This window comes from Coturnix japonica, chromosome Z, assembly GCF_054131305.1.
Source record: "Coturnix japonica strain WE chromosome Z, WE-NBRP24, whole genome shotgun sequence".
NCBI classification, from domain to species: domain Eukaryota; kingdom Metazoa; phylum Chordata; class Aves; order Galliformes; family Phasianidae; genus Coturnix; species Coturnix japonica.
In genome coordinates, this window is record NC_140702.1 from 38,725,277 (window position 1) to 38,738,940 (window position 13,664).

General features: G+C 38.2%; 1 protein-coding gene across 2 annotated transcripts in view; it reads right to left on the reverse strand.

The window, feature by feature from the left end:
* PCSK5 (proprotein convertase subtilisin/kexin type 5) overlaps positions 1–13,664 on the reverse strand; it is a 246,399-nt gene that overhangs the window by 32,645 nt on the left and 200,090 nt on the right. For both annotated transcript variants that reach the window (XM_015849157.3, XM_085529930.1), the window contains exons 22-24: positions 12,242–12,378; positions 10,127–10,324; positions 9,724–9,792 (exon numbers count right to left, since the gene is read on the reverse strand). In XM_015849157.3, coding sequence (XP_015704643.2) covers positions 9,724–9,792; positions 10,127–10,324; positions 12,242–12,378 — 404 coding nt within the window. The remainder of the gene's footprint in view (positions 1–9,723; positions 9,793–10,126; positions 10,325–12,241; positions 12,379–13,664) is intronic.

Consider the following 13,664-nt stretch of genomic DNA (forward strand, 5'->3'; position numbering starts at 1 on the left):
TTTAAGAAATATTTTTCTCTGTCATTCAGAGTGTAATTGAGGTTAAAGTGTCGGGGACTCTTATTCTTGTTGTGTCTCTCTTACCTATGTAAATACCATCCTGTAATTTAATTAGGTCTGTATGCTATCATTGGGATAGTGAGGCCTAAGGCCATTTTCCAATCTGTCTATTGTATTATTTATCATCCCTTACTGAATGTTGTTCTTTCTCTTATAGACATAGCCTTTAAGTGGAAGCTCAGAAACCTTTTATGTTTGATCTTAGTTTCTTATTTTTAACTGTTAGAGAATAATGAACACAGCTTAGCAGGGAATGTAAGGAAGTAAACTGCCTGATAGCAAGCATATTGAAAGCTAAGTACGTGCAATGTTTCCAAAATCTTGGAATGAATTTTAAGAACAAATTTTAAAGTAATTTCCATGTGGTTCTTCAGTGGTGGCTCCTTTTAAATCTGCCATAATCAGTTCTTGGACTAGCAGTAATAAATGTCTGCTGGGGCTGAAGTCAGCATGTTCATCCTGTATTTACTTAGAACTCACTTGTTCATGAAATGAATAAGATTCTGTGACATAAAGTGGGCTGATTAGTAGGCTAGGTCCAAAAGACTTCTAGCCATGAGAACTGTTAGTATTTTATCCACATTTAATAGTTTTCATCTGCATTGACTTTCACTGCATTGAGTCTAAGCAACTCTTCGAAGATAGAAACAGAAGGGATCTCAATAGTTCTGGAAACAGAATTCAATCTGTTTTAAAATGTGTGGTCTCCAATGCAACAAAACTTCTTGGTGACTTTCTGGTCTTATTGCAGTTTTCTTAGATAAGTAAAGATATCTTGAGTTCATACAAAAAGAAATTTGATTCCTTTACTCTTCCATAAGAAATTGATAACCCGTTCCCTACTCTGCATCCCACCCTTCTCCAGTACGACACATTCAAATGTGCAAAGTTTAAATACTGGTTAAAGAAAAAGATTCTTGCTTTCTGATGAAAGGAATTAATATTGTGGGATTTTTACCTTCTCTGTGAGGGAATGTGGACATTAATGTTACAAGCCACGCACTGTTGTGCTGGAAGGATGTTTCTGTTTGAATTCACAGGGGAACGCTACAGGTGATTGCTGTTGTATTACCTTAGAGGCTTAGTGAAATATTTACTAGGCATATCCATTTTAAAAAAACTCCAGATCATGTTAAAAATCCCTGACTGTTTCACCATCTCTGAGCATTCATAACGTTTAGACAGATGCAAATTCTGGAAACTTTACATGAGCTAGCCTACTTTACATAGCTGGAGTAGTCCTTACCCAAGGTATCTCGTATAATTAGACCCAAATCTTTCAAAGAATGGTATGTTTACTAAACTTTATCTGCTATATGCAATAAAGCTGGGAGTTGAAGCTAAGTGCATAGGTACATTTAACAGATTCTTTATTTATACTATAACTTTTATTTTTACTCCGTTATTCATTTACAAACTTTTTGGTTTTTGTTTTTTGTTTTTAATTAAATTTCTTGAACTATTTATTGGCTCAGCCATAAGCCTAAAATACAGACATTATACCCAACTACTTTTGCTCTCAGGAAAACCTGAGGATATTCTGCACGTGGAACTTAATGCCTGGTTTAATTTTCTTTTCCAGATTAATTAAATATAATGAATGTAAATGATTTTATATTACAATGCAGTTTTCCTTTAAGGACCAGTCTGCGTAATTGTTTGATTTCAACAGTCACTGTTAGATTTTATTTGGCTTTTACATTCCTCTGAACAATAATTTACAATAATGTAAAAAAAGAACCCTAAGCCCATAAGTGGTAGTATATCACTAAGTGTTATTATATATTTTAACTACCTTTAGACCATTCTTGTTTTAGTTTTACGGTTACTCAATTAAAATAACTGAAACATACAGTCCAGCTACAGTGGGATTTCAACTAGACATGGGCCCAGCTGAAAATTTAGATTTCAACAACCCTTGTAAATGAAGGAGATTTCTGTGTTTCTGTTTTGGAACCAAGAATTGTGGTTTGAATCTTTCACTTTATGTGAAAAACTATTTGTTTACCTATTTCTTTTTTTCTGTTTTTGTTTGTTTGTTTTTTCTTTTTATATATAGGTGTTTTTTGTTTGTTTGTTTGTTTGTTTGTTTTTTGGTCAGTAATTGTGCTTTGTCCTCCTTCATCTCAATTCTGACATGTTTTTTACAAGTGATATCACCAGCAAGAGGGAGGAAGAAGATAATGGGTATTTTAACCTAGGAAAAAGCTGAATTCTTATGTTAGTTGGACTTAAAGGGGTAAAATGTAGTTTCTTTGGCTGGAAAACATAAGTGTGATTTAATGAATTGAAAACAAAGTTCTAATCTCAGTTATCTTACTTTAAAAGAGAAGTATTTGCTGTTACTGTATTTCACTGACAGAGCAAAGGAAAAGAGAAACATCTTCCTGTCCAAAATAAAATTTTAATACGTTGTAGTTAAAAGTAGTAATGACCTGCATATAAGATGAAATGAAACCAAATATCAGCATTATAACTTTATAAAATGGATTCCATTCCTTGTCCCCGTATGACTGAATTGAAATGTTGACAAATATGTCAACATTTGTACATATGCTTGCTGGTACACACATAATGTTCTGGAAGAGATTTTAAGGAATAGTTTAAGCAACTGAAACTACTTAAAGATATATACATATGGGGTTGCAGTGCCCTACTCTTTCACTGAATGTTGTGGATCAATACTGTTGCGAGACTTACACCTCAAGTGAATGTCCAGATGATTGTGATACCAGAGAAGTTATTTCTCACATAGCTTCAGAGAAGAACTAGTGTTTTATTCTTCATGTTAAAACATCAACAATAGTAGTATCCAACAATTAAGTGAGGATGTTCATTGTAGGTATTTAGATATTCTTCTATCATTCAGGCGATATGTTATCTTTTGTTATTACTCTGTTGGCTGTTTTCTCCCCCTGTGATTTGATGACTGTAAGTGGTATGAAAGCTATGTATTAAAAAACATTAACTAAGAAACCGAACATCCTGTGCATTGAGGAGCATTGCCAGAACAGACTGAGATGGTCACTAATCTTTAAATAGTTTTTTGCTGTGCAGGTAATTCCTTTGGATGAGCAGCATTACCCAAAGAGTGCTCTCCTACCAGCAGAAAAGCCAGACATCCTAGGTTTGCATAACGGACACTAATGCAGATTTTGGTAGTAATTTGAACATTTGATTGCCATAGATCTATTAGCAAGAAAAATTGTACGCAGGCAATAATCACGTGGGTAACATCTCAGTATGTGGATAGTTGCTCCAGTCAACAAATTGTTCTCTAAATAGAATTCTTAACTAGAAAGGTCAAAACACTGAGCTTTAGCCCCATGCATAATTGAAACAAGAACATATTAAAGTTACTTAAATTGTTCAATTATATTTATTTTAATATATTAGTTCTAATTCCAGCAGAACCATTCAGCTGCTAACATTTGTTTACTGATTTGATTTGTGAAGCTCCTGTAATTCAAACTGTTGAAGGACTAACTATAATTTCTTTGTAATTGTAGGAGTAAATTCAGAGTTTCAGTGATGGACACAGAGCTAGGTGAATTTCTGGCCTAATCCAGTATTTTTCTTCCATGTTCTCATTTTACATGACTCTAAACTGAAATCTAGACCATTAATGCATTAAGCAACCAAACATGTTACAGACATAACAAACATCATTTTAACCTCAAAGTAATGACGTGGTTCAAGAAAACTGTTTGATAGGTTCCTGGCAAGTAAGTTTGGAGCCCTTGATAATCAGAGATCACTATTCTGCCTTTGAATCACTGAAGTGATCATATTCAAGGAATTAGAGGGGGAGATTTGGCAACAAACAAGACAACGATTCATAGAATAACAGAATCATAGAATCACAGAACTGGAAGGATTGGAAGGGACCCCTATAGATCTTTAAGTCCAACCTGCCTGCTAAAGCAGGCTCCCTGCAGTGGGCTGTGTAGGTAGGCATTCAGATTGGTTTTGAGTATCTCCAGATAAGGAAACTTTATAACCTCTATAGGCAGCCCATTCCAGAGCTCCATCACCCTTACTGTGAAGAAGTTCTTTTGCATTTGGTGTGGAACATCCTATACTCCAGTTTATGGACATTTCCCCTTGTCCTGTCCCCACAAGCCCCTGAAAAGAGGTTGGCTGTGTTTTTTTGTCTCCCACACTTAAGATATTTATAAACATTAGTTAGATCACCTCTCAGTCTTCTTTTCTCAAGGCTGAACAGACCCAGCTCACCCAGCTTTTCCTCACAGGGGAGATGCTCCAGAACCTTTACCATCTTTGTGGCCTTCCACTGGACTCTTTCCAGGAGATCCCTGTCCTTCTTCTACCAGAGAGCCCAGAACTGGATGCAGTATTTCAAGTGAGGCCTAACCAGGGCAGTATAGAAAGGGAGGATCACTTTCCTTGACCTGCTGGCCGTGCTCTTTTTAATGCACCCCAGGATGCCATTGTCTTTCTTGGCCACAGGGGCAAACTGCTGGCTCACGGCCAACCTTTCATCCACAAGGACCCTCAGGTCCCTCTCTGCAGAACTCCTCCAGCAGATCATCCACCACCGTACTAATACTTGCAGTTATTCCTTCTCAGGTGTAAGATTCTACACTTGCTTTTGTTAAAGTTCATCTGGTTTCTTACAGCCCAGAATTTGTACTACTGCCCTGATTGTACTACTCATAGAGGCATCTATACAGTATCAGCAGACCACATGACTGCGTTTGTAAAAGTCATAGCTCAATCTTATATCTGGATTTTTTCCATTGATCCCCAAGTCTGGATTTCACAAAAGACATTTTCTTTCTCAGAGAAATAAAATTTTCACAGATGTATGTATATACATCTTATATCTTCAGCGTGCAAGTGAAACTTCTGCTTACTGATGGGAAAAACAAATCTCCAATGTGATTTTCTGCCTTTTCTGAAATGTCAGTTCTGATAATCAAAGAAACGTTCAAAATATTGTTGGGCATTCTTTTTGTACAGATTGCATATTCTCACCAGAAGTCTGTGGAAATGAGTCCCATTATCTGCAAATCTACAACCCATCCAGCAAGATTGACCTCTTGAGGAAGATTTATTTCTATATAAAAAAGAATCCTTATCATAATTTTCTCTGGCATTATGAAAGCCAATGTCTAGTCATTGTTAGGGAAGATTGGAAGAAATGAAGTTTTCCTTTGTGCCACTTATGTTCCTATGGGAACTAAAGTACTTTTCTATTATTAATCATGAACATAGCTGCCAGAATCCCATTCTATACATGTAGACTTGAATCTATTCACAGTGCTATGCTTTAGCTACCTCATATGTTCTTTGAATCTTTTCTCTAGTTATGGTTTTTCTCCCTCATGCTACCTTAAAGTCCCTATTTTTCCCCCACCTTAAAATTTGTTGTTATATATCTTGTGGAATAATTGCATGTCACTCAGTTTCACTTCCTGCCTTTATGGCTGTATGTTTGTTCCCTTGTAGCCTAGACCAAACAAAACAGTTTGATTCTGGAAGACCTCTGAGATTTGCTGAGGCTTTATCTTGTTGAAGCATCACACTGGAGCCTAAATGCCTATTTTGAGGACTTTTAATCTCAGGGTTACTGTTCCTTGTGGTTTTTTACTGTTATATATATATATTTTTAAGGTGTCTTGGAAAGAGAAAAATGTGATGACTATTCTGAACATCCTTATCTGTACCACTCTATGCCCTCACCTTGGAGCTGTAACTGTTGCAAGAGCCATGTTGCGCTGTTCTCAGTAAAAACCTGGACAGATCAGAAGGCAATGGAATACATGGTATTTTATTACACAAAGATAAGGTAATCTCTGGGAAACCTTGAGAAGCATTCATATTGTAACATGTCATATTCTCAAATGTCTGGTGAGTTAAGTGGAATTGAATCAGCCAGTAGCTGAACAGGAATTGGATCAGGAATATGTCACCCTATGGGAGGGCACTGTCAGAAATGCAAACAAACTGGGACAAAGTCCCTCTTGAGAAGAATCATCATATCATAGAATCAAAGAATGATAGAATGGCTTGGGTTGGAAGAAACCCCAACGATCATCAAGTTCCCACCCCCTGCCTCAGACAGAATCACGAACTGCCAGATCTGGTACTAGACCAGGTTGCCCAGGGCCCCATCCCACCTGGTCTTGAACACCTCAGGGATGGGGCATCCACAGCCTGCCAGGAATTTATTAGTGATATAGCTGAGCTTTGTGTGACAAAAATATTTAGCTCCACAATGAGCTAGGTGCTCATATTTAGCATTGTTACTGGTGTGTCTATTTCTGCTTTTGAAGTATACATAAGTAAGTCAGTAGATATTGCATATCAAGGAAGTTTGTCACTTATTGTCTTCATAGGTATTTGTACTTTGTGTCTGCATGTTGTGCAGATGCAAAAGGAGCGAATAGAATTCATATTATTAGAAAGAGTTCTGAAAGGAGTTGAGAAAACCCCTTGTTCCATACACTGTATCTTAGGCACAGCTAATAACAACCAGGGTTTTTATGTTCTTGCACTGTGTTGACTTTGCAGTTCTCTTAAAATATTTACATTAAATAGCCCAATAACCTGCAGTTTAACTTAGTTTAACTTAGTGTTATTCTCTTGTTCTGAGTGGGCCTATTGGTGACTGCTTTTTAAAAAGGTAGAGCTGACTGAAAAAAATCCAAAAGCTCATTACAGTTTTAAGGGTCTGAAGAAGGTACTGGCAACATTCTGAAGTGATCTAAAGGTTGGAGTGGGAGTAGTTGCGCTGAGTGGTAGAGTGCAGCAGCTGCTGCAGTAACTTGAAAGCCCTCCTTAATCTTATTGTCTTAGCAAAACTTTCAAATGGTGACTCTGTGGAAGAAACTGGATTTAATTTTTCAGAACTCACAGCGGTTTCTGGTGCCCATCAGAAGACAAGTCATTAATATTTAATCATGACCTGATGGTCCTATTTGATAAAGATGCAGTTCCTTCAGAATTATCTGGATGAGAGAGAACAGTAACTCACAACAGGTCCAAACAGTAGGCTCAGAGTCTCCCTGACTGGGCTATAAACTTGAGGTACCAAAACCATAAACATAATATTATTCAGCACACTTTCTAAGGCATTTAGACCCATTTTTCAATTGTGTTCACTTGCAAAGAAGTATGTATTTGAATGTAGAATGCACATATTTTGGTTTACACACAACAAAAGCACCTTAAAACTTCATTTTTTTCTAGTGTCTTAGCACCTTGCTTCCAACTACAATGCCTGTACAAGAGCCTGCATTTCAAATCTCATGGAATGTGATGTGCATGGTAGTTGGGCTAGCATGGCAGAAAGTGGGGTGAGATGCTATCAGGAGAATGTGGACTGAAGAAGGGAACCCTACTGTGCATAGCTGCTGCTTTGATAGCTGCTTTGTGCACACAAAGCCATAGATCCTCACAAAATTAGTGCAATTTAATGCAATTTTCTGTCAAGATATTGCAGGTCTTTACAGTCTGTAGGAAAAATGGCATCTGTCACAGAATCAGACAATTGTAGGTTTCTCTCCACCCAACTCAACAGCATGTCCAGGTCATCCAAATCAACCCAGGTCATTGATGAAAACAGATACTGAAGAAGACCAGACCCAGCTGTACCAGGAATGGTGTGGTGAGCAGGACTAGGGAAGTAACCCAGTGCCTGCACTTGGCATTGGTGAAGACCCACCTTGAGTATTGTGTTCATTTCTGGGCACCTCAATACAGAAAGGTCATTGAGGTACTGGAGCAGGTCCAAAAAAGGGCAACAAGGCTGGTGAAGGGCTTGGAGAATATGCCTTACGAGGAGCAACTAGAGGAACTGGGGCTGTTTAAGGGGAAGAGGAGGCTGAGGGGAGAGCTTCCTTCCTGTTTTTTATTGCAGTGGCAATTCTTTACAGCTTTCAAAATTATCCATTTTGTTTTCTAAGAGACAGGCAGCTCTGATGTTTTCACAGGAGTCTCGAATCATCTTTCTGATGAGACATAAGAAAGCTATTACTGTCCTTAACTTATCTGTGCTTGTTACTGATATGCCAGAAATCTCCTTGAATATTAAGAGCAGAAACAGAAACAACATCTCTACCTGATTTGTTTTAAGCCTGAATTTTATAGGTCATGCTTTATTTCAGGAACACATGGTAATCTGCAAAATCTGTTTGGCATATTGGTTTTATACCACTGCTGTGTTTCTGTTCCAAATACAGCTAACATTAAACCAACCTATATAAACTCTCAGTAATATATGCATCATAACTGCCAAGGAGTTTTCTTAATAGCATGCCCCTTAACAGACTCTGGCATTCTAACCGTTCTGACTTCACTTAGCAGTGGAAGTTAACTTACTTGGTCTTTGTTTTACTTATGTACATTCTGTTGAGCTTTTAAGTTTTTGAAAAGAACTTTTTAAAATCAGAGATTTGAATGTAAGAACCTGAGATTAAATATTATGACTGGAGATGATTAAGGATAGGCATATTCAGCCTGGGGCCTGTGGGTTAAACACATCCTGGGACAACTACTAATTAGCTCCACTTTCTGCCCTGCACTATCATGACAGCAGCTCTTCCCCACTGAGTGGCCCAGCTTGGCCTGAGCACATACCCCTCACTCAGTAACAACTGAAGCACTGTTGCAAGACAATTCTTGTCAACATAATGTAGCCCAGGAAAGTGAAAACAGTGGTCATTCATGGTTTAGGAGATAATCTCACGAGGACAGAGATAAATTACAACATGGAGAAGGTGAAGTTACTGAATGTTTTCTTTGCTTCTGCTAAGGGTGGAAGTCAGGAATCCTAGACCCAGGTGATAAGAGATTGCGTCTGGGGAAAAGAAGACCTACTGCTGGTCAAGGAAGATCTGGTCAGATGTCATCTTAGGAAACTCAATGCACACAGATCCATGGGCCATAAAGGAATGTGTGTGTAAGCTCTGCCGGAGCTGGCAGAAGTGGTTATCAAACCGATCTTCACCATCTTTGAAAAGTCATGGAGAATAGGAGAGTAGCAAAGAAAGTACAGATATAGTCAGAGGAAGATGTTGGGCCTGACTGCACTTTTGTAAAATGTCTGATCACCAGGGCTGTCAAGTGTTTTTATTGTATGAGATATCAGACTGGAAGTCAAATAGAAAAAAGATAATAAGTGCTGTGAACTTTTATAGCTAAACTAATACAAAACCTTATTTAAGCTGGTGATGGAATTTAGAATTGATATTAAAAAATAAATGCACTGGAAAAATAAACAGTTTAGTTTGCAAAAGAATGCAATAGTTTCTAGTTCGTTGTGGACTAATGGCAACCAAGCTGGCAGCCAGTCACTATTTGGGATGCATTATGAGGCCAGTTCTCTTTAGCACTCTTTGTAAATGACCTAGATAGAGGACTTGAAGATATGTGCCAGGGAAGAGTCAGGTTGAATATCAGGAAAAGGTTCTTCACCAGAGAGTGGTGGACATGGAACAAGCTCACCAGGGCAGTGGTAATGGTGCCAAGCTGACAGAGTTCAAGAAGCACCTGGAAGAATTTTGGGTTGTTCTGTGTGGAGCCAGGGTTCAAACTCAATGATCTCTGTGGGTCCTTTCATTCTTGAGATTTTCTGTGATTCTGTAGTTACTCCCTACCTTAAGAATAAGAAGAAATGTTTGTAATGGGAGTACATACCCAACTGACACTTCTGGCATCCCTCTGAACAAGGCACACAGTTTTCTGAGTCAGGATCTTCCAATTCACCTGCATTTTGAAAGAAACAAATGTTTTGTTAATCCTGATAATGTAAGACCAATATGTGAAAGCACTCGGCAAGGTTATTGGAAACATACTTAATACAAATCCAAAAGCAGAAAGATGTGCAGCAATTTATTTCCTCACTTGTTCTTTTGTAATCCTACTCAATTTGAGGAAAATATTACAATTTTTCATTAGCGTAGCTTTAGAAGAGAATCAGAGCAGGAGGAAGTCAGGAACAGATGTGACTGTGTATTTCAGAACAGGAACCAAAATATTTAACTATCTTTCTGTAATAGTTTTAAATAAGTATTTTTCCCTTCCATTGAAGGATGCTTACCTTCACTACAGCTATGCTTCTGACAGATATTTTGGTTAAGGTAGTATCCTCTGGAACATCTTTTGCAGTGTCTAGAATCCAGGCACACTTCACAGTGACCAGAGCAGGGCACACACTTGTGCTCTGAATGGTAGTGACCTAGGGGACAGCTTTCTCTGCACTCCCCATGGTACAGAAAACGCTCCATCCCTTGTCTATCTGCGCCGCAAAGAAACAGAGAAGACGTCAGCAACATTTTGACAGTAGATGCAGCATTATTAAGCCAGCAGTGCTTCAGCTGGTGTTAGTATTGAAGACTGCATGATGTGTTCAGTTTTACATGAGATGAGCTAAAATTTACAAAACTTTCAGGATCTCAGCTGTCACATACTCTTGTAGATCTGTGACATAATAAAAATGTTATGCTAGTGAATCATCTCTGTTTACATCCACCAATCTAATCAAATAAGGATCAAGAGATTTACAATACTGGGTTCCCAAAATTCCCCCGCAGTGAACATAGTAGAAGGATATATACTGTATTGCACAAGGAGATGTAAAATCACTATTATGAAGGAAAATCTGCCTACTTCACCTTTCAAAAGGATCAGTCTGTTTCCATAGTAGATTAAAATGTAATCCACATCGCAGTCACAGGTAAGATCTGGAAATATCTTGATTTGAACTGGAGTAGCAAGTGTGCATCTGTTTGCTATCAGAGAAATTTCTACTGCATGGGAATTCAGCAAAGTCTGTGGAAGCACCTGTAACTCCATGTGCCATGTACTGCAACATGGAGTATTTTGTAAATATCTACTCTAGAGCATAAACTGCATATAATATTGTGCTAAGTGCATTTTATTACTTATGTATAAAGCTCCCTAGGTATTCACATATTATAATTTATTTTTGAGGCTTCAGGGAAAGGAACTGCATTAGGGAATAGTTGTTGCACCACACAAGAACAACACAGACTGTGTTCCTTTTACATTTCAGGTACGAATCTCCATGGTGATCTTTCTAGCTTCTTCAGGGTGTGACTTTCATTGAGATCATCACTTCTTAATACAGAAATTTGGAAACTGATATTGCTGTTCACCACAGGGTTAAATGTGGAGAAAAATAATAGAAACTGCTCTGTTGTGTAGAAAAATAATTTGAAAACGTAATCTATTCACTTACAGACAGTTCCCAAAGTAAGAGCATGAATCTCATCAGTATAACTAATTAGTACAAGTTAGGCTGGTGTTTCCTCATATCCTGGGCTGTTAAGGACTCATACTGTACTTCAAGAAGAAGCAAAAAAGGAAATAGGTGGTAAATTCCCAAGTCTTCCTGAAACTAAAAATTCCTTTTTTTCCTGAATGAATTGGAGCTTAAATTCCAGAAACTCATGTCCAAGAGTTTCATGTTATTTGCATATAGCCTCAAGTTCTTTAACCATCAGTCATTAGAGAGGTGACAGAGAATAATAATTTTTACACTGTAGATAATACTGGATCTTCACTAGGAAGAGAGCTTCTTTTTAGAAAACTACATAGTTAATTACATTACCTTCTGTCTCAACCTAAGAGCTGTAAAACCCTGTCAAAAAGACAAATTGCTGTGTGTGTCAGTGGTAATCTTTTCTTCCCAGGCTCTATTTCCCTAGCTGTAGAGACACAGTGGTTGAAATTACCATGGTGGCTTCTTAACCTTCCCCAAACATGTTTTGGAATGTATCCTGTCTTTCTGCATGCTAGTACAACAAGTTTGCTCTATTTCAAGGAAGCACATGCTTTGTAGAGGCTGGGAGAGGCAAGTATGTTTCCTTGTTTTCTAGAAGCAGCTTATGTAGGTTTTCTGCCCTTATTTTAGTTAATGCTTTTACTCCTATTACCATGGATCCCATTCAAAACAGAGGGGAATGAGTAAGGATATAAGGACAATTCAGAGATGTGTTTTCCTACATTCTTTAAGCAAGTGAACAAACTATTGAGCTCCTACACTCGTTAGTGTTAAAATGTGATAATGATGCAGATCAATAGAAAAATAAATGGTTATTTCATTGCCTTTAACAGTTGGATCTGACAGCAGAGGGAAAAGGAAACCTGGATGCCAAGAAAAGGGAAAAAAAATGTAAGAAATCCTTCTCACCTGTTCCACAAGCAGTGCATTTGTTAGGTTCACTTCCACTGCAGTCCTGGCAGGTATGATGGCACAAATGACACTGCTTTTTGAATTCAAACTTTCCCCTGGGGCATTCCATAACACAACGACCATTGTCAAATAATCTTTTGAGGAACAGAGAGGCATAATTAAAATCCAGCTACAACTTTTTCTTTTCACTTAAAACAAACTTACAAGAAAAATAAGATATTCTTCCTTTATTCTATTACAAGTGTCTCTGCACCTCACTCCTTCATTTTCCTGATTGTATTCATGGTATTTGCTGAGGAAAATGTCAGTCAAGTTTGGACTTCAGAAATGAGTTGGAATATTTTCCTAGAAATATTTTCCTAGGTTCCATCTGTCTTTCTCTACACTTTTGGGAACTCTTCACATCATGAAGATGCTACATGCTTCCTAGGTAGCTGGGCTACTTCAACTTGATCATGTGTCCTAATGATGGCACTTGGGACCTTGAGTCCTGAGTGCTTGGGGAGGGAGATGTGGATTGTTGCAAACAATCCTCTGAGGCTTCAGCTGATATGAACAGGAGGAAAACCTGATATTTACAGAGGAATATAGTGATAGGACATGGTAGACGATGGTTCTAAATTAAAAAGGGGAGATTTAGATTAGGTATCGCAGAGAAGTTTCTCACTTGAGAGAGTGGTGAGGTGTTGGAACAGGCTGACCAGAGAACTTGTATATGCCCCATCCTAGGCGCAGTTCAAAACCAGGTTGGATGGGGAACTGGGTATCCTGGCAACCCTGCCCATTGCAGAGGGGTTGGAATTGGGTGATCTTTAAGGTTCCTTCCAACACAAATTATTTTATTATTCTACAATTTTCACCCAACACTAGACTGCTTGTGCTGTGGTTGGATCTGTCGCCTGTTCTTGAGGCAGCCCAGGACACTGATATTCCCACCATCTGCAGGGTTCATCCCTGGAGTTAGATCCTTCAGGTTAGATCTGCTTTGGACCTGATGATTCCCTCCAAAACCTTAGTTTGACTGCAGTTTGGCTGTGTTCTTGAAAAGCTAATCCATACTCCTATGGAGAAAGTAGGTCCTGGGGGTCCTACTTTGGAGCTCAGAGATGTCCTAGAGATATTCAAGGTCAGGCTGGACAGTGCTCTGAGCATCCTGATCTAGCTGTTGGTGTCCCTGTAACTGTAGGGGAGTTGTCCCCGATGACCTTTAAAGATCTCTTCCAACTCAGATGCTTCTGTGATTCTATGACATGTACGTACTGCTGTATTTTGTCACATATACACATATACTGGTTGTAATGCTACACATCTTCACAAAAGAAAAAAAAAAAAAAAAGGTACATTTTACTTGCTTTTTGCTATGTTGTTCCAAATGATAAACACCAAAAGGTGAGAGCTTGTTATTAACATTTGTAACCAA